The 27944-nt window shown below is 40.8% G+C and overlaps 1 protein-coding gene across 16 annotated transcripts in view; it reads left to right on the plus strand.

The window, feature by feature from the left end:
- RFX3 (regulatory factor X3) overlaps nucleotides 1–27944 on the plus strand; it is a 296723-nt gene that overhangs the window by 214099 nt on the left and 54680 nt on the right. For 15 of the 16 annotated variants that reach the window (XM_045468771.1, XM_045468776.1, XM_045468777.1 and 12 more), the window contains 6 exons: nucleotides 4706–4887; nucleotides 8339–8458; nucleotides 20614–20735; nucleotides 22515–22627; nucleotides 26822–26937; nucleotides 27375–27529. In XM_045468771.1, coding sequence (XP_045324727.1) covers nucleotides 4706–4887; nucleotides 8339–8458; nucleotides 20614–20735; nucleotides 22515–22627; nucleotides 26822–26937; nucleotides 27375–27529 — 808 coding nt within the window. The remainder of the gene's footprint in view (nucleotides 1–4705; nucleotides 4888–8338; nucleotides 8459–20613; nucleotides 20736–22514; nucleotides 22628–26821; nucleotides 26938–27374; nucleotides 27530–27944) is intronic. The other variant, XM_045468775.1, reaches the window with a different exon arrangement.

Below are 27944 nucleotides of genomic sequence, written 5' to 3' on the forward strand. Positions count from 1 at the left end.
AAAGCATTAGGCATTTATTTTACATACTTTTTACAACCTAGTAAATAGTTGTTTTATGATTTTTGCCTGGTTTAGCTACTGAAATGTATTCAGCTGAAAGCAAACCCTAGTTTTTATACTCACTTCCCTTCAACTCTGCTGTATTGTAAATATAAGTTATGACAGAAATAAGCCCTGTCAAAATGCATATCATCAGTGAACTGAACTTAAAATGAATCCTAATGGATAATAATCCATCTGGGAAAAAATGCCAAATGTTACATTTAGATGTTAATTGGGGAATGCAATATGTATTTTTTTTTTAAATTTGTCAATCAGTATTTCCCTTTGGGAAAAATAGGAACTGTTCATCTTCCTTAATCTACCCTGATTAATATAGATTAAATGCAAAGGTTGAAAGATGCAATTATCATGCCTTCCACTCTTACGTGAATTTACGTTGGTTCATTAGTAGAATAATCAAGTTTTAAAGATAAAGGTTAAAAGTTCCTGTGGTATTTTATGGGCTTTTAAAACCATAAATGTAAACAAATATCTTACAACGTTTTATAAAGAGTAAAAAAAAAATTGTAATAGTTTAGATCTCAACTACTAAATGTTAAGGGTATTGAATTTTAGCGTCCGACAAAACCCAAGCAAACTGTATCTTGTAACAGGCATGAACTTCCCTTGGGCAACACAAGAAGTGTATGCCTTTAGGTTACACTCAACAACCAACTTGCTCGTACGATAAAATTAATCCTTTCTTATACTGTGTTTCAGACTCCAATATCTGATTTACAGTGCGATTACTGTGTCCAAACTGGAAGGTTAAATCCCGGCATGTAAAACGCACATTATAGTCCCCTGCTCGATCTCAAAATCTTATCTGGTAGCTCCAGTTTCTACTTCCATCACGAGCTCCTAGGAGCACCACCCTTAGGTGACACGGGGCACTACCCTTAGGTGACACGGTTGTTAACAGGCTTTCTAGCTGGAAGAGTTACGGCCGCAGCAGTAGCCATCTCCCTCCTTCAGGGCTTTTTGCCTCCTTTCGACCTCCTTCTGCTCTTCCAAAGTGATCTCCGGCCTTCTGGCAACTTCCTGCGAATAAGAGGCAGGGAACAAAATGCACCTTTGCTTCCGTCAGAGTGGTAGGCGTCCGCACACCCACTCTTAGGGAGGTTTTCACACCCACTAATGATTATTTTATGTGTGTAAGCGTGTGGTGTGTGTAGTAACATTATATGCATATAGAAATACATATGCCCACCAATGCATGCGCAGACACGCATACTCACACATATGACAAAGGAACTCAGGTTTTTGAAAAACTGCTTTAGAAATGAAGAATCAGTATGAATGTGAAACTGTCCAAAAAGAACAGTACGTTTGCAAAGCGGTCCGTCCAGGTTAGTTGACTTGCTTGGCTTTTCAGGAGACCATACCGCCAATCCAGTAAAAACTTCATCTTCTCCAAATTGTTCTTTTGGGCCTTGAGTAATATTATTTAGGCTTCCGAGTGTTTTAAGCCCACTTTCGCTAGAATTATCTATTTCTGTGGTAAGTTTTCTTTGACAAAGAATTGTCTGATTAACTCTTTTATATATGTAAACATACCTTTGGACCCAAAATATTTTATGTTTAACTTTAATATTTGCACTACTTTTCATTTTTATGAAAGGCGCCTTAAGACCATACCCTACACATATTTTATTACTAGATTTGTTTTTTCAGATTCTTTTATCTATAAGACAGTGGTCTTCATCATGAAACATTAGTAAACTCTCATTTTTTTCAGATACCTGTCTTTACTTTTAAGTTATGAAATATTGCAAGAAAACTAGTAAATAGTTAAGGCAGTTTACAGAAATTTTCCATTTGTATCACATTAATTAAACAAATTGTTTTATTTGCTTTGTATCTTTATTCACTTCCTGTATAGATGTATGTTCTGTTCATTCATAAAGGAGGGAATATTTGATTTTTAGTATTTTTTTGCTACAAAATCATACTGTTTGGCTTTGGCAACATGTATTATTGTATGAGGAAGCATAGATAATATATACAAACATACCTTTGGCATTTTTAACTTTGTTCCATGCTTGTGGATATGGGCGCTTTGTTAACTCATTTGCAAAATACTTGTTTTCCACAAAATATTTAGAGTTTTTATACTTTTCCCTTTCTGAGGATTATTTTTGGTGTTTCCTTTCTATTCCTTCATCTCCAGAAACTGAATTTCTCAAAGAATATTACTTTCTCTGTTTTATATTTCTATATTCTTTATATATTTAGAATACCAGTGGAAGGCCCTAACTAGTACATGCACACAAAGCCAGAGTTAGCACTTTTGGGCGATATGGTTCCCTAGAACTTCTCCGACACCGTTCAAGTGAGGTAACAATGCTTTCAGATTCCCGTCATCTTACTGAGGCACGTGGATGAAATCTATGAGGCAGGTTTGTATGGCCATATTTTGTGCGTCATCACCCTGCTTGTGTTCCTAAGCTACAGAATCTTAAAATTTAAAAAGGAAGGCTAGAGACATCTTGACCCCCCGTTGTAGGCAGAATACTACTCTGAGCCATAGTCCCTGGATTTCCCAAGCTTTTTGCCCCTTCCTCTTTTATACCAAATGAATATGTGTAAGTGAACTTTTTCATGTGTCGTTTAGAATACTTAGAAATCATTGCCTCTGGAAAACTTCTTTACTGACAGTCAGGTTACAGATGACTCATCTCTAAAGAATTCTTTTTGACCTTTAATTTTTTGTCATTATGTAAATGAACATTTATTTTGTGTAACCTTTTGAAGAGGGAGCGTTGTATACATTATAGAGGCAACAGGTATGTTTAAATGCACATATTCATTATGCCTAAGTGGTTCGCAGAGAACTTCAAGTCTCCCTGACGGGAACATGAACTTTATTTTTAAAAGTACTCTGCTCGGGGCGCCTGGGTGGCGCAGTCGGTTAAGCGTCCGACTTCAGCCAGGTCACGATCTCGCGGTCCGTGAGTTCGAGCCCCGCGTCAGGCTCTGGGCTGATGGCTCAGAGCCTGGAGCCTGTTTCCGATTCTGTGTCTCCCTCTCTCTGCCCCTCCCCCGTTCATGCTCTGTCTCTCTCTGTCCCAAAAATAAAATAAAAATGTTGGAAAAAAAAATATTAAAAAAAAAAAAAAAAAAGTACTCTGCTCTGTCTTGTAGGCTTGGTGGCCATATTTTCTAAGCCAACATCAGTATGAGTTTAATGACAGGATTTTAATTAAACATAAGCATCATGTAGGAATATTTGAAATTAAAATGGTTCTGGACAATTCAGTTGTCATAGTTAAAGGCAGTAATTCTGAAAGTGTTTTTAATACCAGGAGTCTGAAGGTTCAGGTTCTGAGTTTGTTCACAGATCTTAAAATAAGTAAGCAAAATGGAGAGATGTTTTAATATATTTGAGTGTCCATATTATCTTTTTTGGACTGTGATCATAAATTCCTGAGGACAGGGGTGCGATCACATTCATTTCTGCATCCCTAGGTGCCTACCACATTGCCCGGCTCATAACTGATGCACCGTAGAGAAATTCTTAGGCTTCCATAACTTACATTTAATTTAAATTGCACGTAGAATATCACTTCTTGATCACATCTCTTATATATGGTATGGAAATTTTGTTGAGACAAATACTGTGAAGTATTTTGTTGCTTTGTGGAAACAACTGGTATGCAGGTAATCAGAAAATATGTGTTGGGAACCAGGTCGCACTCTGAGACAATGCGACCTTCAGAAAGTCGTTTAAATGTTCTTCAGTTCTCCTTTTGTAAAGAAATAAATGAACGAGTTAATAACTTAATTTTCCTAATGTTGAAATTTAATAATATATACCTAGTTTATACTTTCTGAAGTATCTTTGCACTTTCTATACTTTAAAGAAATACACATAGGACAACAGAAGCTTTTCAAATGTAAACTATAAACTGAGAGAATGTTACTTTACCCACTACCATTGTAGCGTATCTTCCAAAATTATGAAACAAAAACAAGAACACAGCGCTCAGGTAGGAAAACTCAAATGACTGTAATAAATGATTCCTTTTTATTACCTATTTTTTTTTAAATCAATGTCTAGTGAGTTTCTTTCCTTCTGGGGAAGAAATGACTGAATTTGTTTTTTTCCTTTCTGCTTGCAGCATCCTACCCAGTAGATAATAGTGTTGTACTGACCTGTGTGAGTAAATTAGATGAGTAAATTAAAATTCTAGGGAAGCGAATAGAAACTTCATACAAAAACTCATACAAGGCACCCTGCTGTTCATAACATACCAACACTAGAGACATATCCTGTGCCAGGCTGCCAGGCTTGGTAATCTGTCTTGTTCTGTAGCAATTACAAATTTTACGTCTGACCGGTTAATGGGACTACTTGAATTCCCCGAAGAGGTGTTTGTCTACAAAATGGCAGTCAATACAGGGGAAAAGAGTATTTTTTACGTGCGCTTGACTGTTGGAGGAATGGACATGGTCCGAGGTCATAAACTACATTCAGCTATTTATTTACGTTTCTGAGAGTTTTCAAGGTCTGGTTACGGCAGCCTTTGACTTACGACAGTTTAGCCTCTTACAAGGTTTGTTGAGTATCTAAGTATTTCTGTCCATTGTATCTGTAGGGTCTTGTAGACATTCTGGTAAATGATATGGTTTCTCTGTGTTTACCCTGTCTTCTTTACACTAGCTCCAGTGGCTGTTGGACAATTACGAGACCGCAGAAGGAGTGAGCCTTCCTAGAAGCACGCTGTATAACCACTACCTACGACACTGTCAGGAACACAAACTGGACCCAGTCAATGCTGCTTCTTTTGGAAAACTAATAAGGTCAATTTTTATGGGGCTCCGAACCAGGAGATTGGGAACTAGGTTAGTACGAAAAAATAAGATCCTAAATGAATTCCTCTTTTTCACACTAACGCAGTTCAGGACAGGGCGTGAGCAGAAGTGCTTGATTACAGATGACATATAAAGAAAAAATGAGGAAATAGCTCAGTTTATACAGTCTCTTGAGAAAAGGAAAGGTCGTTATTCAATGAATGCTGCAAAAGGGGATGATGCATTGTCTTACACATCAGCTGACCAAAGCTTTGAGAACTGATTCTCACCTCATACAGAAATCAGCAAGCCAAACTGTTAACGTAAGATTTACACACGGTGCCTTAAAAATTAACGTATCTCCCTGTTTTCTCTTTTGAAAAATAATCATACCAGAAGTGATGAGTAAGTGACATAGTAAATGGAAAACTATGTTATTTCTTGACTCTTGCAAAATTATACTGAAATGTCTTTATAAATAACTCTTCTATTTGAATAGAGTACGAAATTAAAGCTGAGTTTTTCATTTCATTTTTGGAGATCAACGAAAAATCATTTGTTGAACTTGAAAAGCTGGGGTGTTGGAAGCCCTCGGTAATGACATGGTTCTGTTTAACCTCTTATTAGCCTTCTTTAGAATCTTGGCTACGCAACCATACGTGTATAGAAGCAAAAAGATAGCGTGCTTCCGTAGCATGGAAACCAGTAACGTGAAGAAGATTCTTGGCTTCTCATTTCCTTCCTTTGGAAAGAGAAAGGAGTGTTTTTCCTAATCAAAATATGATGAAAATAATAGTTGGAACTGTAGAGATTCATTTTTGTGCCTTTCTATAGTTTTTACAAATTATCACAACATGAATATTTTGAGAAGCTGGGCAGAAGGTTATGGATGTTTTTTATTTCCTAAAGCTTATAGAAATCCCTAATAAAAATTATAAAAATAAAGATGCCACACCGTATAACATTGGACATTCTTCCTTTAATTGGTTTTAAGTCACAGCTTCATAGTATTCTAGTAAAGACTATTTAATAAAGAGACCCTTACTAATTGACTTCATTGTAGGCTTATGCTAAGAAAAAGGGAGTGTCAGTTTTATGTCATTTACAAGGTCTCTAAGTATCCTAAGCGTGAGTTATTCCATTCCGTTGTGTTTCAAGTGACCGTCCAGCTTTCAGACTGCTAGAGGTTCAGCTCTCTCATAAATGTTTTCTTTTTCCTATACTTGAAAAGATAGTATATTTTAAACGGGAGAATATGATTGTCTTTTCAGGCTAAAGGAAGTAAAGCTTTCAGTCCCTTGAAAAAAGCTCTTTGTTTCTCTCCTGTTTCTTTTGCCAGAACCACAAAAATCATTATTTGGGGATCTAACCTCTTATCCGCTAGCGGAAGGCTCAGGCTCAGTAGTTATGCATACCATGCCAATATTTTGAGACTCTGGGCTTTATTCAACATTCTAATAGCGGTATTGTTGTGCTCCTTTTGTTGTCGAAAGGGATTTCAATGGGTCCTATTTTGAGGCTCCATTCAGACCTTGAAACACATCTTTAAAATAGAAAGGACCAAAATTGGGGTTGTTTGGGTTTGTGAATGAGTAGAATCTATACTCCACAAGTACATTTCGCAATATCACAGCTTTTACTTTCTGATGTTCTTTTTTGCCCTCTCACTAAGTAACAATTGTGTCTCCCGTTCCTTTTAAAATTATATGTGGTATTTTCAAAGAGAGATGGAAAGTAAAGCCTTAGAGAAATGAGGAGAAAAGAACTCCGATGGGGAAAGTTTAAACAAATACTGTGTTATGAAGGCAGCAGAACTCTAAGGTAGAAACACTGCCGATGGTGAGGGAGATCCTTTCTACCATGGAAAGTGGTTTAGCACTCATTTACTCCTCCTAACCCAGGGAACAGAAGGAAAATCAGTATAAATCATGAGGCAGAACTGGGCCATTTCTTGAGGTTTTAGAGCTAGGTGAAAACCAAGTTACTAAACAAAGGCAAATCAAAAGGTGTCTTTTGTTCAAGTCCATCTGCAAATTAAGTTTAAGCAAAGAAGACCGTGAGACGTGCTGATCTCCCCCAACCGGCTCCCCACCAACCCAACAAAAATGCTCATTTGCAGGAAACAGAGAAGAAACTAGACACTTCATCTGTTTCCGTCTACAAGGGAGACCCCGTTTTACTCTGTAGCTGCCATTGGCTACATCCCCTGGGGACTGTCGCCTGCTTCCCCTTCTTCTCCCCACTCTAGTACTTCCCCTACTCCAGTTTGTAAGGGAGAACACTACTAATTGAGTTTTTGTTTTCGTGTTTTTGCTCTATTTTGCAGCGAATTTTGGAGACAAGATCGATCTCTGCAAGTGGAATGCATTTAAGTTTCCATACTGTTACATACTTTGCCGAAACTACATAGATGTTCAGACGCCCTACTTTTTTTTAAAACTAGCAATATTATTTATGTAATAAGATTGTAATGCTTTTGAATATATAGGCTTCATTTAATCTATGTTCTTCAATCTTGGAAGTAAAATTCTGTTCTATTTTTATATAAAATATTTAATCCACACTTTTGCATTTCTTTTTTGTAAATGAAAGAAAAAAATGGAAAAGCAGCTGATGTCTTGCTATATATAGACTTGTGAAAAGCTATTTTCCCTTTGCAAAAATTTACATATTTAAGATGTTATTTTTGCAAGAATTTGCAAATTTCATTCAGAGCAAAACTTTGTCATCTCTAATAACAAACATGGTCTTTCTCATGAAGATGGTGAAATTGTGACAGTTTTTATCCAGGTGGAAATTTGCCATTTTCACAGAGAAACTTCCCCATGTCTGTTGTGACACATCGTATTCAGCCTGCAAACTGATAAGAATTCGTTAAAACAGAGACTAATAAAATATGTTTCAAAATCAATGGATTAAATGCCTGCCTCCTTTTAGGTTTCAGAATAGCACACGATAGACTTTACCGCAACATTCTGTATCAGTCAGGTTCCCTCCCCCATCCTGCAGTAATAGACGTCGCAAAGATATAGACCTAACTTATCCAAGACCACAGAATTAGATTTCTTTTCTTCGTTTTGTGTAACTACTTTATAGTAAATTCCCCTCTAGTGTATAGCCCTTTATCCTCTTAATGGATTTTTCTTGGCCAGGTGTGTTTTCCACCTTTACCCTTCTAAATGAAATCTAAAACGCAAATTTGAAACTCAAAGTGTAACTTCAGTGGAATAAGTGAGCTATTGTACTGGTATCTAAGTTTATAAGGAGAGAGTTTTCACAGGGCCCTGCACTGATCGATTCGAAATCTTATTTTGATTCTTTAGACGTAGCCACCATAAAAATGGACAGGTGTAATCTGGAACAGGCAGATCGTAAGTCTGTGACGCGAATATGCTGCTTTTACCTAATCTTTCCAGATGTGAAGTGAGGTAGACATCCTGTCTGATTGATACTGGTTTAACTGACTTTTTGTGTCTCTAATGTTTGTTGTTCTTTTATGAAGAGGAAACTCCAAGTACCATTACTATGGGATCCGTGTCAAGCCAGATTCCCCTCTTAATCGTCTGCAAGAAGACATGCAGTATATGGCTATGAGACAGCAACCCATGCAACAGAAACAAAGGTAGACTCCGGAATTATCGCTGACCTGTCAAAGCCACCTATTTCTTTAGATGTTCAGTCTCCTTTTTCCCCTGAGCAAATAGAGCAGATACCGAAGCGTACGCGAATGTGACTGTGGCCGGCCTGCTTTTTACACATGGACCGTTCTCAAATGTGATTTAGTAGGATTTCATTCACCCTGTCGGTTTTCCAAATCTTCCGCGATTCCTTATTTAATGTTGGCCTGTTTGGCCCCTTTTTAAGTTTCACTGTGACCTCCCAAACTATTCGGCCAACGACACCAAACCCAAAACGTAAGGAGTGAACCCAAGCAAACACCACCTGGAGAAACTTGTTTCAGTGTTGGTGAGTTCCTCGCTTGCAGTCTTGCCCCTCCCTCAGTCGTTCTTTTTGACATAACTTGGGTGCTGGCAAACCGTTTAGGACTTCTTGCATTTTCTTTGAATCCAGCTTTCATAGGTGGAGAATTGTAGATATTAGAGCTGCGAGAGATCTCCAGCATTCATGGACGGATGGATGGATGGGTGGATGGATGGATGGATGGATGGACGGACGGATGGGTGGGTGGGTGGATGGCTGGGTGGGTGGGATCATAGAGCTTAGAACTGAAAAAAATACCTCTGTCTTGTCTGGCCCCTCAGCCCTGTGACAATCAAAGCCTTCATAGCTCTGTTTTTCACTTCAGTCCCAGAGAGGATAAATGATTTGCACAAGCTCATAGTACTGTTATATAGCCAAGGGCCTTCTAGTCTCATGTGGCTTATATCACAGTTTAGAGTAAATAAAAGAAAAATCTCTCCCTTTTTACCAGTATAGCTTAGCCATAATAGTGGTTATAATTTTTCTTTTAAAAAACTTTTTTAAGGGGCGCCTGGGTGGCACAGTCGGTTAAGCGTCCGACTTCAGCCAGGTCACGATCTCGCGGTCCGTGAGTTCGAGCCCCGCGTCGGGCTCTGGGCTGATGGCTCAGAGCCTGGAGCCTGTTTCCGATTCTGTGTCTCCCTCTCTCTCTGCCCCTCCCCCGTTCATGCTCTGTCTCTCTCTGTCCCAAAAATAAATAAACGTTGAAAAAAAAAAACTTTTTTAATAAAAAACGTTCATTTATGTTTGAGAGACCGAGAGAAATAGAGCATGAGCTGTCAGCACAGAGCCCGACATGGGGCTTGAACCCACAAACCGTGAGATCATGACCTAAGCCAAAGTTGGACGCTTAACCGACTGAGCCGACCAGGCGCCTCATAATTTTTCTTTTCAGTTGAACATGCAGAGTTAGGTAGGAGAAAGGAGGGCTAAACACAAGAGAGTCAGACGATCTGCCTCACTTTACTCGTTTTATTGATCTGGGATGGTTGGCCAGATCTCCTTCACATCCATACTAGTTTAGTCGGAAGCATTGGCTCCAAGTCACTGCCAGAGAAACAATATATCCTGCGATGGTCCGTCCTTTCTTTAGTCTGCAAGCACTGATTACGTCTCTGCTACCTGCTAGACCCCATGGGCCCAGAGAAGACCCAGTCTCTAACTTTGAGGAATTCAGAAATTAGAAGGAAAGGCACGCGAAACTTTTTTCTTAAGTAACGCGGTGTGTGACGTGCTGAAGTAAAGCTTTGATCCAGGAACTGTTGAAATACAGAGGAATTTTAAGCAAACCCTGAGAGAGGAGGATTGAGAAGTGTCATAGAGGAAGTGCGGTTTGACAAGGACGCGGGTAGACGGGTACAGTCCAGGATGTCCTTGGTAAGGACTGTGTGATTTGGGGAGGCTGGCGTGGCAGGGGCAGAACCGAGAAGAAGATTGGCTCAGCGGGAGAGGAGATTTAAAACATACTTTGGGTCATGGCTTAGGGGACTTGGTTGTATACGAAGCTAGCAAGTTTGTTTTCTGTGTGCGCTTGGAAGCTCTGTATGGCTTTGGAGCAGAACAGTGAAACCTTTAGAGTTTTTTTCTGGAGAGATAACTTTTTTATTTTGGGTAAGACGTTTAATGGGAGCGGGCTGGAGGTAAATATGCCTGTTGAATAGTTTAACACCATCATAATTTCGGGTGCGAGTGTCCCAGACTGAAGAGTCAGTTCAAGATTGGCTGCTAAGTCAAGGTTATCTCCAGGTTTTTAGCTTTTTAATTCACGGTTTCTCGACCTTTTTTTTTTCTATTGCTGATTTCTGGTTTTTGGGGTGTATAGCCCAGGAGATACGTTAAAGGGGCTCAGAAAAATACAGTAAGATAAGTCACAGAACAGTCCCTTATATGGAGATGGAGTTTGTGTGGATTGTAATAAATTGCTGTCGTACATCGTGCACAGTGCAGCTGATGGGGAGATTGAAACCAAAAAAAGAGAAGTTTGATTCAAAACTAATATATATTCCAACTTAAATGTAAACAACCACTTGATAAGTTGCACTCGAGACAGCTGGATTTAACCTGCAAGGAATCCCAGCAAGTTCTCACGGAAATGGTAGCCTTCGAGGGACATTCTTTGTAAAAAAAAAAAAAAAAAAGGCCTGGGTTAGGGAAGCAAGTCCTAGAACTCAGAAAGGTCTCCTTCTGAAACGGATTCCAAAGCTCTAAAGGTTAATAAGCCATGAAAACCCTGCCATCTCAGTCTAATTGTAGTTGCTTTTAGAATAAGACATAATGTGGATGTATCGATAAAGTTCTCAGTGATATTCATAAATTGTACCAACTTTAGTTTCTTGTGGTGTTCGCTCTCTCGTGACATAAGGATGTTAGAGGAGCAAAGAAACACCGCTGACCCTTGAGCAACTTGGGGGTTAGGGGCACTGACCCCCACCTGGTCCATAACCTGGGTATGACTTCTGACTCCCGGAAAAACTTAACTGATAGCCTACTATTGACCGGAAGCCGTTACCGATCACGGTCAGTTAATGCATATTTTGTTTGTTGTATGTATGATATTGTGTATACTTACAGTAAAGTGACAGAAAGAAGAAAATGTTATTAAGAAACTCATAAGGAAAATACATTTACAGTGCTGAGTTTATCGAAAAAAGTTTGCGTGTACGTGGATCTGCGCATTTCAAATCCGTGTTAAGGGCACACTGTGCCGACATTTCTTTGTTTGTTTTTAATGACACAAGTTGTGGCTTGTGGACGGGGGGCTCTTGTGATGGTGTCTTGCTAACTGATTGCGGTTAGTGTGATCAACCTCACAGCCCCCTCGTGGGGACCAGCAGGACAGAGGGAGGCTTCTGTTCTCTCTCTGAAGGATCCTACCAACTGGCCGCATTCATAGGCTTTAACTGAAGCCACCTACTCCATTGTGTAGAAGCCACTGAGGCAGTCTTTCTCGCCCCAAGTCTGGATGTAGGGGTTAAGAGTATTTGTTGAAAGACCATGGAAAAAGAAAGTATTGTGTAGCGTTCATTTTGCGGCTTATAAAACTCAAATGATTCTATCGAAGATACTAAATTGTACGTGAGAAGAGCCTGCCATTCTTGTTAAAATTCAAGTGACATGTGAAAGGTTTCAGATATTTTATAGCAGCTCTTGTGTTTGATATTTTAGAATATTCAAATGGCTTAAAGGCCTCAAGCGTTAGTACATGCATCGAAAGACGCACATCTTCCGTAGTATAAATTTACATGTCTTCTGTGTTCGTAGGGGACGAAAATTCAAGCGTATGCAGTGATCATTTTATCAGCGAGGAGTGAAGTTTTTGTACACTTTTCTCTTAAGACTGGAATCATAGTAGTTGTAGAAGTACTAATGATTATTGTTCTGTGTAACTTTATAATTTTTAGAACCTCTTTACATATGGTGTCTCATTTGAAGATTTGCTGGGGTAGTAGGGGAAATTTTCACTTGTCTCCAAATCCGATTCCCAGCAACACCACCATATGGAACATAGCCATGAGTCTGGAAATAAATGGAAACAGCTTCTGATTGGAAAAAAAAAAACAGATGTCACAGAACCCATAGTTGAGCTTAATTGAAAAGAGGAAGCCATCCTCAAGCCATGTACCTAAAGGAGCAGATTAGAGCCCCCTTGATTCCTAGGCATTCATGAGGTATAACAGCTGGCAAGAGGAAATAGAAGTGACGAGGTGACAAGGGTCTTCTGTTTACTCTTGGGCTATCCAACAGGACAGCGTGTGCACATTCAGTGGAGGGCCAAGGAGACCTAGGTAGTCCAGAAGCCCTTCGAGTATCATCAGTCGAGGGACTAGAATCTAGTCTAACACAGTGTAATGACTTTGGCATGTTGGTGACCTTCTAGGTAATCGAGAAGAGCTGAAGTGTCCCGGTCAAGAAAGCAAGAGAGTGTGTACTAGCTTCTTTTAATATCTTCGGTTGGAAATATTTCCTATGAAAATAACTTCTGCACTTAAATGTGATCTTCCGTTTTTCAAGGCAATTTACTCATGGATAATTGGCTTGCCCTCATTCAGATAATAAATAAGTTAGGTTATCATAGAGCCCAGAGATCAGTAATCTTCAGCTGTGGACACCAGGTAAAAATGCTTGCAGTTTATTTTTAATATTTCAGAGACGTACCTAAAGAGCGTTGGCATACCTATCTTAGTTATGTTTCCAAATCCTTGTAGCAGAAGTGGTGGGACAGAGAGCCCAGTGCTGTTGACCGTGGGCTGGGCGGGGTTTGATCTCAGTTTGATCTGTTCTCAAACTATTAAAGCGCATTAATCATTCCTCCAGCAAACACATAGCAACCAGCAGCTGCATAGAGAATATGTCCATCACCTCCAACAGAGATACCACAGAATCATAGAATGTTCAGCTGGAAGGAAGAGGTCACCCAGTCCAACTCATCCTCTTAATGAGAAAACTGAAGCCCGTACAGGTTAAATAACCTGCCCACAATCATGTAGCAACCAGGGCAGGAACCTAGTCCGCTTGTCCTTATAAGAATGCCGCCTTGGGGCGCCTGGGTGGCTCAGTCGGTTGAGCGTCCGACTTTGGCTCAGGTCACGATCTCGCGGTATGTGAGTTCGAGCCCCGCGTCGGGCTCTGTGCTGACAGCTCGGAGCCTGGGGCCTGCTTCGGATTCTGTCTCCCTCTCTCTCTGCCATTCTCCCACTCACGCTCTGTCTCTCTTGCTCCCCAAAATGAATAAATATGAAAAAAATTTTAAAGAAAGAAAAAGAATGCCACCTTTAAAGAGGGAAGATAACCCAAAGAGAAACATACACATGTGATAAATTTTTGCATATGAAAGAAAAGGAGGGGGCACCTGGGTGCCTCAGCCAGTTAAGCTCTTGATTTCCGCCCAGGTCATGATCTTGAGATTCGTGAGTTCGAGCCCCCCGTGTGCTGTCAGTACAGAGCCTGCTTGGGATTCTCTTTCTCCCTCTCTCTTTGTCCCCCCAACCTCTAAAAATAAATAGACTTAAAAAAAAAAAAAAAGGAAACACAACACGTTAGTATGTCCATACTAGTGAGGGAATGTGTCACCTCCTGCCTCTTTGAGTGGTCCCTTCACAGGAAGTGGATTCTGTGAAAGAAGGAAACTTTGTGGCACTAAGAGGAGGGGAAACTGAGGCCAGGTGGAAAGATGATAGAGCAAGGCTACTTTTGCTCTGCTGTAGACTAGCGTGAAAGCACGCATGTTCCGAAGCAGTGACGGAGGACAAGAACCCTGGTCATTAGAAGACCTTCCTTAGTCTGGACTTCACAGACTAGTGGAAAGAACTCCATATTTAAAATTGGGAAATGAGAGTCAGAGTATAGGCTGCTTTGGCATTTCTGCAGTGTGTGTAACTGAACTTCACCGAACCTTGGTTTCTCCATCTGCAAAATAAAAATATATAGAGTAGACCGCCTCACAGATTGTTTTGAAGTTCAGGTGGAAAAAAGTATATAAATGTTTTTTTTAATAGCTGGAAATATTCAAGGGTTAGGTAATCTATTATTTTGTACTATTATACTATGTGTACCAGAGAAAAATATTTCTTTAAGAATAAGGCTGTTTCAGAGGAGAATGAACCCAAGAAGTTGGGCAACTTTGGGTTCCATTTCTTTCTTTCCATTCTTTCCCATTCTTCCATTCTTCCCTTCCTTCCTTCCTTCCTTCCTTCCTTTTTCTTCCCCAGTGTTTTTCAGCTTTGATTGATGTTAATAGTTTCTTATCCCTTTCCTAGAACGTGAACCCCCTGGGGTCATTACAGAGCTTAGCATCTAGACCTGGCAGGTTGGTCTGAGAGAGCAAAAGGTAGCAGGAATCTTTAGTGGGAAGTTGATCAGGTGCTCTGCCTTTGGCTTTTGGAAACATAAGGAATCTCGGGCACTGAAATATTTAATGTTCGCTAGGCCACTGCTGTATGTAGTCCCTGATGTCAAGACGGTTTCCCCTGACGATAAGAGAATCACAGATAATCACAGTTCAGTAATTATTAACTATGGTAATTCGTGTAAAGTTTGTTAAGGGTAACAGCTACCACTCCCCCTTCTGACAGACATTTATTGCCCATTTAAAATGTCCTTCAGTAAGCTCTTTCTATGCAAGATCTCATTTGGCAATTACGTGGGCTATTTACCGATAAGGAAATCGAGACCCATTTAGTTTTGCCGTATGCAGGAAGGTCACTGATGTGTTGCTTCTTAGAGCCTCGGGTTGTTCTCTCCTGTGGTTATTGCCATCTTGGCGTCAGGTGGCGTCGGGTTGTTATTTTCCAAATACTGGAGGAAGGGGGACATCCCTCTAGAATGGGAGTAATGGAAAGGGCCACTGGGAGGACCCATTGGAGAAACTCGTGAGATGAGAATCGCGTCTGCCTCTTTCAACATTATAGCCTCAGCACCTAAAGAGGGCCCTTGGCTCATTTGTCTGCGCTCCGTACCTACTTGCCAAGTGAACGAATGATCCGGGCTTTCATTTTAGCCAACAGCTTCAACCTCGTCCTTTCCGCATGAACCCCGCTGCAATTAATACAACTACCCCCATCTGAATGTAATTGTCCCCCCCTCTCCTTGCCCCATGGTAGATGTAGAGCTAGTGAAGAGACAGGTACTTCCCGAGCCGCCCACAAGAATGGAAGAGACGGAGCCACTGTCATTGACCAGCAGGGTTGATGTTCGAAGTCGTGGAGACACAGACGTGCTGAGTGGGACATCAGGGAGTCCGTATTCTCAAAGAAAGGCGTTCTCGGCCCTCCCGGTTTTCCTCTGACCTGTTCACGTTTTATATCATTCCAGGCCTCGAGCCACCTAAAGATTTTCTGAGGTGGTTGTTCTAAAGAGAATCTCAAGATTCCGATAGACAACTTGAGCCTCTGTCCCTGATTCTGAGCTCAACATTTTGATTTGTTCGTGCATATCAGACGACTGTGTCCTTCCTAGAATGGTGAAGGCTCTCTTGGCCCGTGCAGTTGAGAGTTTGCATTTTTCCTGTGTGTTTTTCACCTGCTTCAGAGGGACTTTTCCAAATGTTGCACTCAGTCCACTGAAAATCCCGGTACTGCTAAATATAAGAGAGTCAATATAATAAATATAGGCCACTCTTTGCCTTTCACTGGATTCCTTCAGTGTCTGCACATGTGAGATTATTGACAGAATTAGATATTATTTTACAGTAGAGTTCCAGCTGTCCAAGTTCTAAATCACAGGTATGACTAACCCCATGGGGGAAGATTCCTAACAATTTACCGTGTTTTCCATGTTAGCGACAGGTTTCGTGCACACGCTCCGCTATTAAAGCATTAGACTTTCTTTGATTTCTTAATCATTAACAACTTTAGCTTTGATTGCCCATGGAGCTGCAAGCTGTTAAAATTATCATTTGCCTCTTACTAATTTTGAAGCCAAGAGCTGTTTTCTTCGTTTGATGTAGCACAGGTCTTTCTCAGAGCACATATACTCAGGAGCACTAAGAATCTCCTGGAAGAAAATATAATCTAAAGCTATTGGATTTCTAAAATAGATGGGATAGAGAAAATACTCTTTTTAAAAAAAAATTTTTTTTAATTTATTGTTGCAGAGAGAGAGAGAGAGAGAGAGAGAGACAGCATGCACATGAGTGGGGGAGAGGCAGAGAGAGAGGGAGACACAGAATCCAAAACAGGCTTCAGGCTCTGAGCTGTCAGCACAGAGCCCGACGCGGGGCTCGAACTCACAGACCGCGAGATCATGACCTGAGCCAAAGTCGGACGCTCAACCGACTGAGCCATCCAGCTGCCCCGAGAAAATACTCTTAAGTACTAAAAAGTGCAGCTTTTTAAAAGATTCAACAAAGAATTTTTTTTTTTTCAGGAGAAAAGTGTCTCTGGGTTTTACGGTTTAGTGTGTGAATAGTGGGTATTTTATGAAGAAGCTAAGGAGGCAGGAAATTTGAAAGCTGTGTTTCAATGCTAAAAGGTCAGTTGAAATTCACCCAGGGTTAACATAGTGTTGGGTTATCATGAAAGCCAACAGAATGTAAAAAACCTCCTGGAAAGATTTTGTTTGTACATAGCCTTTTCAAAACCATGCCCCTAAAGTCTTTAACCCATAGTAAATGCTCAATAAATATTTGTTAAATTGATTTGATACATGTTAAGACCAATTGGTAGTATGATCAAATGACATATGTGACCTTGAGCATTCATTCATTCATTCATTCATTTATTATCCGCTCACTGGTAGTTATGTCCCAAACGTTGTTTATTGGGAACAAATTGAAAATTGGTGACTCAGTGACAAAAAATGACTTTTCTCTGATGTTATGGGTATACGTGGACAGCCCTGGGCTGAAGGAATTTATATCGGGCCAAGAGGCTCCTGCCGACTAGTTCTGCGCAGGTTACTCAAGACATATCTGGGAGGCAGGTTAACATGGCCAATTCCTAAGCCCCATTTTAAAAAATTTTGCTGGCTAGGTCTTGAATTTTTTGGAAAGCTACCCCGATACGGATACACGTTTAGGTTTCAAAACCCAATGTAAGATCATATCATCTATGACTGTTTCTTCCGGGAAGAATCAGTTACCACAGATAGTTGTTCAGCCTGTTTGTAATGGGACTATTCTTGACTTCCTGTTGGAGTGGTGGAGACTCAACTCTGAGGTGATGGTAGCGATAAGATGTTCTCCTTCGATCATCAGGAAGATCAACATGTAGCTTTCCTCCGTCCAGTGTTTGTGATTTCTGGGGGTTCTTTCTACATGCCAGTCCCGTGCAGGGCAGTACCCTGAGTATAAGCCCCTACGTGACTTATTACTTAAAACGAAGCATGCAAATCAGCATTACCTTGGAGCTCTCTCATACTTCGAGGCTCCTGAGGATACTGCTCTTGTCTGTGAGCCATATTGCTGCCATTTATGGCACCCACCACTCCCAGACTCACCCCCCAACCCTTCTCTGAGGAGATACAACCTCAGGTTCTGGCTTCCAGAGGTCCCGTTGACAAGGCAACCAGAGTGTATCCATTCAACCCACCGTTTACCTTGCTATTCTTATGGTTACAATAAATCCCCTCTTTTCTTTTTTTTTTTTTTTCTTTACCTATCCTATATGAGATTTGTTGTTAAGTACTGACCTGCACGGTCTCTTCAGAATTCACCAACTTCCTTCCTTTTTATCTACAGGCTACTCTTGATGTGTTTTCCATGTCCTGTGTAATAGAGCGTACCTCTAATCAGCCCCTCCCACTCAATATCATTATTAGGAAGCATAATCGTGCGTTAGTTATAATGTACTCTGATTTTGGATGCTTATTTAAAATATCATACGTGTTCCTTCCCCTTACGAATTTCCTCTGTGTCCATCTTTCTGAGGAAGCAGATCATTCTGCCTGCGGGCTTCAGGCTTGACAAGTACTGTGTGCAAGTAGATGGCGACACAACGTCGTGTGTCCTCTGAAAACTTTCGGTCCCACAGGAATATACATCATTTCTTTCTTTTTTTTTTTTAATGTTTATTTTTGTGAGAGAGAGCACAAGTGAGCGTGAACAGGGGAAGGGCAGGGAGAGAGAGGGAGACAGAGGATCTAAAGCGGACTCTGCACTGACGGCAGAGAGCCCAATGCGGGGCTCGAACTCCCAAACCGTGAGATCATGACCTGAGCCGAAGTCAGACGCTTCACCGGCTGAGCCACCCAGGCGCCCCAACATCATTTCCTTTTATACTTATCCTTGACATTTGTGCCTACACAACATCCGTGGTGTACTAGGTGCTGTGCAGGACAAAGGAAGCTTGTAAAGCATAGCCAGGCAAACTCTCCTAACTACTCTCCAATCCTCTGTTAAGTTTAATGTGGTTGAAATTGATAGGAAATATTTCCATTTTCTCTTCTGCAGGGGAAATCATTCAGATCCTTTTAACCTCTTGTCTGTTAACTCCCTGCATCCCAAACTCCATTAACTTAAAGGAAGAAACACGGTTAAACAGTTTTTGCTTCTTGTATTAGTGGTATAAAATTTCGTAGCTTTAAAAGCAGGGGCTAAAATCAAGGGAAACCTGGAATGGATTAAAGAGGATGAGAAACTTCCCTAAGGATAAAATCATTCACATCTTCCAGAACAGAATGGTTGGCAACTGCTTTCCCACACAAGTACTCAAAGTACTTGCCTCACAAAGTCTTTTTTTTTTTTTTTTTTTTTTGCCTCTCCACGATAATTTTTTAAGGAGGAAGAAAAATCAAAACATTCCATTTTTTTCATAAGTGATACTTCTAACACATTTTCCCCAACGCAAAAGTACTTTGAGTTCTTTTTTTTTCTCCCGGTAAATAAAAGGATCGGTTTGAGTTGTTTGATGTCCTTACAGAATAACAATCCACATTTTGGTGGCACAGGGCCAACACGGATGAAGTCAGTTGTCCTCTTTTCCTACCCGGTTCGTCTTCTGACTTTGTTTGCTTTTCGTAGTTCTCTGTGAGAGACTGTCGCCTAAGAAATGAACGCAAATGTCATTAGGAGGGATTACAGTTTGTTTCTGGGAAGGTTTATTTATCTAAGTGCTCATTAATAACATTCAAGATGGAATCATTTCCTAACACTGCCCGACCCTTAGTTTGTGCGATGTCTGTTCATTTCGTATCTGTCACCCAGTGCCAGTGCCTGTGCGCATATCTTGTTCATGCACCGGGGACATTGTTATTCACAGTAATTCCATACCAGTGGTGCAGTTGACTTGTAAGAGTGAAGTGTCTGGGTGGAGAGAACGTTAGGTGGTTTTGTTTAGAAATATAATCAGAAATGGGGAAAAATGGGAGGAGAAACATAAAGTGAATGTTATCTCTAGGTAATAAGCTTATTGTCGATTTTCATTTTTTGGCTTAGGGTTATCTGAATCTTAGGGTTATCTTAGGTTTTTCTGAATTTCTAAATGAAGGAAAACAATTGAAATCTTAGAAAAAGAAGAAATTACAGTTGCTGCTTCTTTTCTTATTTTGTATTTGCCCGTCTTAAGAGACTCACCCGGGCTGATTTTCATGTGTGCTGTTTCTCTCCCGAGGAGTTTTTCCTTCTCTCCCGTGCAGGAGCCTGTTTGCTGTGTCTTAGCAAGAGAGTTCATGAGTTTGTATAAAAGTAGGACCTGAACATAAATGCGTAACTGTAGCAGACTTTGATTCTTTTTATTTATTTATTTTAATTTGCTAACCTACTTTGTAGATGGAATCTTGCATTTATTTTGCTACAAGCTGATGCTTACGGTCTTTGCATTTGCAGACGAGGATAGGGGTTGTTGGGGATGAATGTCTTGAGATGCATGGGAGGCTTTAGGAAATATGAAAACAAGTATGGTAGAGTTTGTAGGCTGAATCATGTTTGAGAGATACTTTTAATTGAAAGCCATTCATTAACGTTTCTCAGGCCCCAGATCCTCGACCTTATTTCAGATTAAAGTCCCAACGTATTTAAAATGTTTTCGCCTTGATCCATTGGCCATTAAGAGTCATGTTCAGACTGCACTTAACCGTGGGCACCTTTGCTACTGCTGTCCAGAGAAATACCTCGTAACTCTTTGGTTCTTCAGTTTCTGAATTTTCAAAAACTGGTCCCTCTCCTAAGCCCCCTCCCTTCTCCTTTTTCTTTTCACAATTGAAAAAAAATTTCTTCATCCTAACTTTTTGAGAATTCATCTGACAACTATCATGAGACATTACAGAAGATAGAATAAAATTGAATGCCGTGGGAGTTTTGTGTAGTACATAACCAACAAGGAATAATTTGGTCTATTTGTTTTTTCCCATCTAATATTTTAGGTACAAGCCTATGCAGAAAGTGGATGGGGTTGCAGATGGTTTCACAGGAAGTGGTCAACAGACAGGCACATCTGTTGAGCAAACTGTAATTGCCCAAAGTCAACATCATCAACAGTTTTTAGGTATGTTAAGGTGTAATGCATATTAGTTGCTATTAGCATGTTGAAAAGAAGAGAACAATACTAGTGTTTTCTCCAAGTGCTGTGTCTATTACAGATGTTAATTACACAGAAAGATTTGTGTGTCTCCGTGTATATCCTATGATAGCTGTAGATCATTTCTACTTTCTCATGTTGCCGAGAGCTTTTAAAAAATCTCAAGCTGCGTAGGACTTCTAAGTGCATATGAATGAAAGGCTCATAGCCGTGACCTCGTCTTGCAGAATTTGTATTCAGGGGGTTTTGGTGATGAAAATTGCGTTGTGTCCACTTTCAGTAGTTTACTTCAAGTACCAACAAGAATTCTCATTGCCTGCCGATAAAGTTGCAAACGCATAGGCTCAGATTAGAAAAAAAAAAAAAATTGCTAGAAACTTTGGAAAAGTAAGCTGTTCATTCAAACTAATCACAATCTGTCCTATTCTTGTAATTTTGTGGATGGTGTCTGTGTTTCTTACTACTTAAAGAGTTAGGAATTGGAACATTCCGCATATTCCTGTGATAGCTAGACGTGCAAAAAATGGCACTTTAACTGACGACTCTTGTCGAGATGAAAACACATAGTGTCCGTGCAGCAGATCAAGACAGACAGAAGCCAGCAAAGAGTTTGCGTGTGTGTGAGTCTGTGGCGTGTGTATACTTGTCGATGTGGACTTTCTGACAAACAATTCACAAGGCCTCTCAGGGCAGAGTAGATACTGATGTTGAAAGCGTTACGGCAGTGTTTCTCAAACAGGAGTCGTCACGTGTATTCTGGAGAGCCTGAGCTCTCAACGAGAATTTTGATTTCTTTTTTTTTTACTTTGTTTTTATTTCAATTCGAATCTGTAAAAAAAAAAAATTATAATAGGAGCGTCTTCTGGATTATCTAGAAGAGTAGAACGAAAACCGTTGTGCAGTTTTCGTTTACGCATCTGGATTTGAATTTAGGATAAAGCAGGCACCAAAGTGCATTGCACGAATTGTCCAGAGCTAATGAGAAAAGAACAGGGAGAGACTTGCTAGGTAAATTACATAAATTATGTAATTCATCCCAAGGGAAGGCTAAATGACGTCCCAGTGCTTTGTGGAGGAAGGTTCCACAGCTTTGAATACAGGATAATAATGGGAGAATCAGCCCCACCAAGGACATGTTGGTATAGGCCTGTCAAACTCAAAAGTTCTAGGCCACAGCAGTCAATACCGTATTCATGTTGCGAGCGGGAATTTAGTGATAGGACAGCAGTCTCGTCCATCATATCAAATTAATGTTGTTAAGTTTAATGTTATTTTTGTAGTTTTATGTGTGTTCATTTCGTAGCTCTTTTAGTTTATGATGTTACAAGAAGTATGAGCCTACTGAGTTTAAAGCTACGTTTAGTTTTTTATGTTCCTAAGTAACGCGACACAATAATAACTAAAACCAATACTGACCAGCTCGAGATATTTTTCTCTTAGTAGAGGCCCTATGTTGAGAGACATTATGGTATGTTATTTCTAGTATAATCGTAGTGAAAATTTAGTTCCTCCACAATTTTTCAGTGCCTCCTCAATTCCCCTCCACTGATGCTGTTGCTACATTTTGTTCGAAACGTACTACTGTGAGAAGTTCTTCCATCGTTGGACCTCCGGCCTTTATGGGTTTTTTTTTTTTTTTTTTTTCCTTTTTTTAGTCTTCTTAAATTTTCCCTCATTAATCTGTAATTGGCACAATCCATGAGAGGTTTTTTTTTTTTTTTTTCTGTTGTGTTGTCATGGCAACAGATGCATCTCGAGCACTTCCAGAGTTTGGAGAAGTTGAAATCTCTTCTCTGCCAGATGGTACTACCTTTGAGGATATCAAGTCACTGCAGAGTCTTTATCGAGAGCACTGTGAGGTAAGTTTTTTCAAACGCAGTATGAACGCACGCTAACATTTTTGCCAGACAACTTGCTAAACTCAAATAATCAAGCTTATTCCTAGAGGACAGGTAAAGTTAGCTCATGGATCTTTGAACACTGAGAAATTCATCTTTCTTCCGGTCTCCGCCTAAAGAAATGATGGACGCGAGAAAACGAGAATACGTTTTACTCTCCGTCTCCTTAGCCTTTCCTAGTCTGAATCCTTAGACGTGGCAATTCCACCACCTCTAGATACCCGACAAAGTTTGCCACCTGGGTGAAGACATAAGTGTACAAGGAACTCATTGCATTACGGCTTTTAGCGCAAAAGATTGGTTGGAGCGTCCACATCTACAAGGGAACTGAATAAAACACGGTACATACGGTCTCTTGAGCAGAATTCTGTGCCGCCATTAAAAAGAACAGACACTTCTAAGTGTACTGATGAGGAATAAGTTCCAGGATGTGGAACATGTGACTCTTCCAGGAACATGTGACTCTTGATCTCAGGGGCGTGAGTTCGAGCCCCGTGTTGGGTGTAGACATGACTTAAATAAATACATAACCTTAAAAAAAAAAAAAAAAAAGAGTAGTTTCTAGAAATGCTTAGTGAATCGCTTTAGGTGTTCCTTCCAAGGATTAGTGAGGCTCCAGTTTTGTTTTGTTTTTGTGGTTACTTAACGTTTCTCTTGGTATTTTCCATCCCTGCTTCTCCTCCTTTTGGCAGTGTGCCCCATTGCAACTGGCTCGTTGTCTCCAGGACAGCGGGTTAATGTACCTGTAGCTCACCTGGTGGAAAGGGCGTAAGGGATCGCCGTCAGAATCGTCTTAAGTGCCTCTCTTTTTGAAAGAGGAGTCTGTTTAGAACTTAAGTAGCTTTATTCCAGGGCTATTTGTGATCCGCTCAGGAGTAGAAGATGTTCCCTTGCCTTTCACGGACAGCCCTCCTGACTGCGGACAAGGCAGTATGCAGTGAGAAGTCTCAGCTCACAGCGTTCCCAGATTTCTTTCCCACTCCAGAAATACCAACTGCTTGAGTGAATCCGAGTGCTTGTCAAGGGTGCTAGATCATTAACAACCAAGGGCAAGTTCTCTCTTTGTTCCCAACATTTGTTGGCATGATAAAGACGCTTAGTATCCATCTGACTACACTGGAAAGAATTCTCCCAACCTGGAAGAATTCCGGAGGAGCCTTATGTGTCTAGAAAAAAATTCTTTCTTTGTACATAAATACCACATATATTCACTCAAGATTTTTATGTAAAGATTCTCTAGGCAACTTCTCACTTCTCTGTGTTCAGGTGAATCCTTCTTAAAGCAACCCAACCCTCACAAATATAATTCAGATTCTTTTGAAGTTTCTCTTTGTTCAAACTACAAGTTGGAGCACGATCCTTTGTATTACTAAGGAGTGTACGGGAAGCTTATTCCAAGTGAAAAGCTCCACCAATAAGGTGAGAGACGAAAGTATCTTCAGGATCACAAAAATTTCATTGACATACCAGCATCCGGGAATAGTCTCTATGAAGAGAGATGGATGGGTATGGTAATCAGTATATGTGGGGAATGGCGGTGCATAGAATGATCCCCATGTTTTCACAGAGTTACAGACGTTCACGCCATTTCTCGGGAGACATGGCGGCAGGTATGGAAAAGAAGAATCGTGATTATTTTTTCATGTCAGACTTCCAGACTTTTGAAGTACAGGTGTCTCAGTCTCGTCTCCTCTCCTGTAAATAGTCACCTGCCCGAAACCAGTACAATAAGGATTATTTAAAAATACATCTGCCTGTATATTTCAGTCTGAACGTATTTGAAAGTGGGTGGACAAATGATAAAATGTTTTATTCACTTGTACAAATGTCCCAAGTGAGGCTGATGGGAATGTCCTTTTCAAAAGAATCATTTGAAATTATTTGATTTGGAGAGATTGCATTTCAGATGCTCTGAATTCTTTACTTGCCTTATTTTTTCATATTCTGTACAGTTTATGTTTTAAAAAATTTTTTTTCAACGTTTATTTATTTTTGAGAGACAGAGAGAGACAAAGCATGAGGAGGGGAGGGACAGAGAGAGGGGGGACACAGAATCTGAAGCTGGCTCCAGACCCTGGGCTGTCAGCACAGAGCCCGATGCAGGGCTTGAACGCACAAACCATGAGATCATGACCCGGGCCGAAGTCAGACACTTAACTGACCAAGCCACCCAGGCGCCCCAACTGTACAATTTATGTTTTTAACAAAGATTAATATCCCTATTTTATTTGGAATTCTCATGATTTGTTAATCAAAGATATTTCACAAGTATCACTTGTTATGTAAGGAGCAGGTATAATTTTCTACACAAGCTGCTGTAGCAGTAACTTTTTTTCCAAGCTTAGTGTTCTTTTATTTAAAAAAAAATTTTTTTTTAATGTTCACTTATCTTTGAGAGACAGACAGACAGAATGTGAGCAGGGAAGGGGCAGAGAGAGAGGGAGGCACAGAATCCGAAGCAGGCTCCAGGCTCCGAGCTGTCTGCACAGAGCCCGACATGCGGCTCGAACTCCTGAACTGTGAGATCATGACCTGAGCCGAAGTCGGATGCTTAACCGACTGAGCCACCCAGGCGCCCCTAAAATTTAGTGTTCTCATAGATAGAGATACCTAGGTATTATATATGATGTTAGTAGTTGTTTTGTTAGTAGATATCTCTTAGACTGTGCCCACGGTACAGTTGGGAGAGCAGTTTAATAATTTGTCTCTTGAGAACGTTTTTGCCTGGGAAGAGGGATATCTGTCTGTCTTTCACTGTCAAGGCTTATACTTGCATCTTAATTGTTCTTATAGGGTAAGGAGTGTGTTCATTCATTCATTCCCTTCCCTCCGTCTTCATTATGCACTGACGTGTAACATTCCCTACTGCTTACCAGAACATGCCCTCAAACGTATTTTGCTTCACATCTGAATGGGTCTCAGTGTGTTTATATAGAAGGACAGTTATTCTCCGTGTCCTGTGTAGGGCCAGATCGACAGAGGTGGCGGAGGCTATAGAATTGTGGTTACAGTCTCCTCTGTTTGCCTCAAATACCCAGACGGACTCTCCTGACTGCCCCCTGTTGTCTCTCTGCTTCTGTGACCTCTGTAGATCTCGATGGGCCTGTTTTACCTGTCCTGGTTCTCAGTACTGCCAGCATCAAACACATTATGCTGATGACTTCTGTCTTTTATGCTCAAAATAATCACAGAATCACATGTTCTTTGCACAAACAAGTGATTCTTTGGTTTTGTGACTGCTTTTATCTGAAGATGAATTTATAAACTAATTGCCATGGCAGGGTGAAATTAAACCTGATCATCAAAATTTAATGAAGGGGGCAAATTTTAGCATCATCAAAAAAAAAAAAAAAAAAAAAGCATCTTTGATGCAGCTGGGAAATGGTTCTGGGAGATGAAATGAAGGAGAAGGAGGATGCGGCTCCTGCCCCCAAGGTCAGAAAAGGGGATGGTCTTAAAGCTCCTCTCTGAAGGGAGTAAGCCGAGGGAGGATTGAGATGGAGGTGTGGCTTGACCACAGAGGTACCCTTATTCTGCCCAGACAGGTGCTGTCCTCTGAAGGCCATTGTCATTGTAGTCCCTGGTCCAGACTCTGGTTGCCTGGGAACACTCCGGAATCCTAGCCAGCCGCCCTAGACAGGCCCATTTAGCCTTGACTCTGTCCACCAGGCCCAAGCAGCTCCACACCCTTTGCTTCCGCCATCTTTGACGGCCGGGAACACACCCAACCCTCTGGGGACTGGTGTGAATCGCATCTTTGTTGTGTGCCCGTTGGGTCTGAGAATAGGAAGAGTGGCAGCGGCCGTGGAAGCCGAAGGAAGCCGTGTGTGAAGGAATGAAAGAAAAGCAAGAGAAGAAAATGGAGAGGAAGGGGAGTTAAGGAGAACAAAGAGAGGTAAAGCGAGGCTGGGGTACGATACGAGGCCACTATTGGAGGAATACACGCCATCCCGTCAGTCTTTCCAGACGTTATGTTCTCCCTGCCTGAGCTCTTCTGTTTGCCTTCCGTTGGCAAAATTTACTCCACGTTCACCGTATAGCTTACGAACCCACAGGTGTCTTCACCACTGCCATCCCGACACGTAACGCGCTCTCCGCACGTCCCCTTGAGAAGCATCGTAAGGTAACGCGGATATAACCGTTTTCTTTTTTTAGGCAATATTGGACGTTGTCGTGAATCTTCAGTTTAGCCTGATAGAAAAACTGTGGCAAACGTTCTGGCGCTATTCTCCCTCTACTCCAACCGACGGCACTACCATCACCGAATCAAGGTCAGAATCAATATGCTTTTCCAATTCATTTTCATGGCCGAGTAGATGTCACAGCTAATAAACGAGAGATATGTATACCAGTTGTGAACCTTACGTGATAACATTAAATGAATGGATAGAAATGAACCACAAAGTGCTCTCTGGAGGTTTCGGTGTGTGTGTGGTAGCTCCCATTTTTATTGATTTGGGGGACTGTGGTAGAGCTGTTTCATCCTCATGGAATTAGTATCATACCTGCCTCTCATGCCGTCAGAAAGCATTAACGTGCACAGGCAGCTCTGGGGGCGTGTTATATGTATCCAGCCGTACGGAACCAGTGCAATGGTGGTATAGTGCTAACCTCAGTAATATTTGATAAACTAAAACTATTTTTAAAGTCCATTTTCTTTTTTATCCTCATTTGCCATCTGTTCATTTGCTACATTTATTCACACCAGCAATCTGAGTGAAATAGAAAGTCGACTTCCGAAAGCAAAGCTGATAACTCTGTGCAAACATGAGTCTATCCTGAAATGGATGTGTAACTGTGACCATGGGATGTACCAGGCTTTGGTGGAGATTCTCATCCCCGACGTGCTTAGACCTATTCCTAGTAAGTTAAATGCAGACAAGTACGGATGCTTTTATTCTCATACATTCCACCCAAGAAGTTTGGGGAAGCGACGTCGCGATCTAGGGTGATTCTAACCTCATTTCGATTTGCCAAATAAAAGAAAAAAACGCAAAAACAGAAAACCATGCAACACAAAAGAATATTGAATGAAAGCAGCTTAGAGCAAAACTGTAGTTAAACGGGGAAAAAAAAAAACACGATCTGTTTTCCAATCTTTCATTTTCTTTTCAATAGAAAAGATAACCTAAAGATGTGACAGCCATCAGTGACTAATTATTATCAGAACACTCCCAAGCCAGGCAACCTTGTAAAAATTATTCTCCCCAAGGACACAGTTCCCTTCAGAAAGCCAAAAGTTTATGAAATCTGTAATTGTGGGGCCAGCCTCCTTCCT

Source organism: Leopardus geoffroyi, chromosome D4 (assembly GCF_018350155.1).
Source record: "Leopardus geoffroyi isolate Oge1 chromosome D4, O.geoffroyi_Oge1_pat1.0, whole genome shotgun sequence".
Taxonomy (NCBI): Eukaryota; Metazoa; Chordata; class Mammalia; order Carnivora; family Felidae; genus Leopardus; species Leopardus geoffroyi.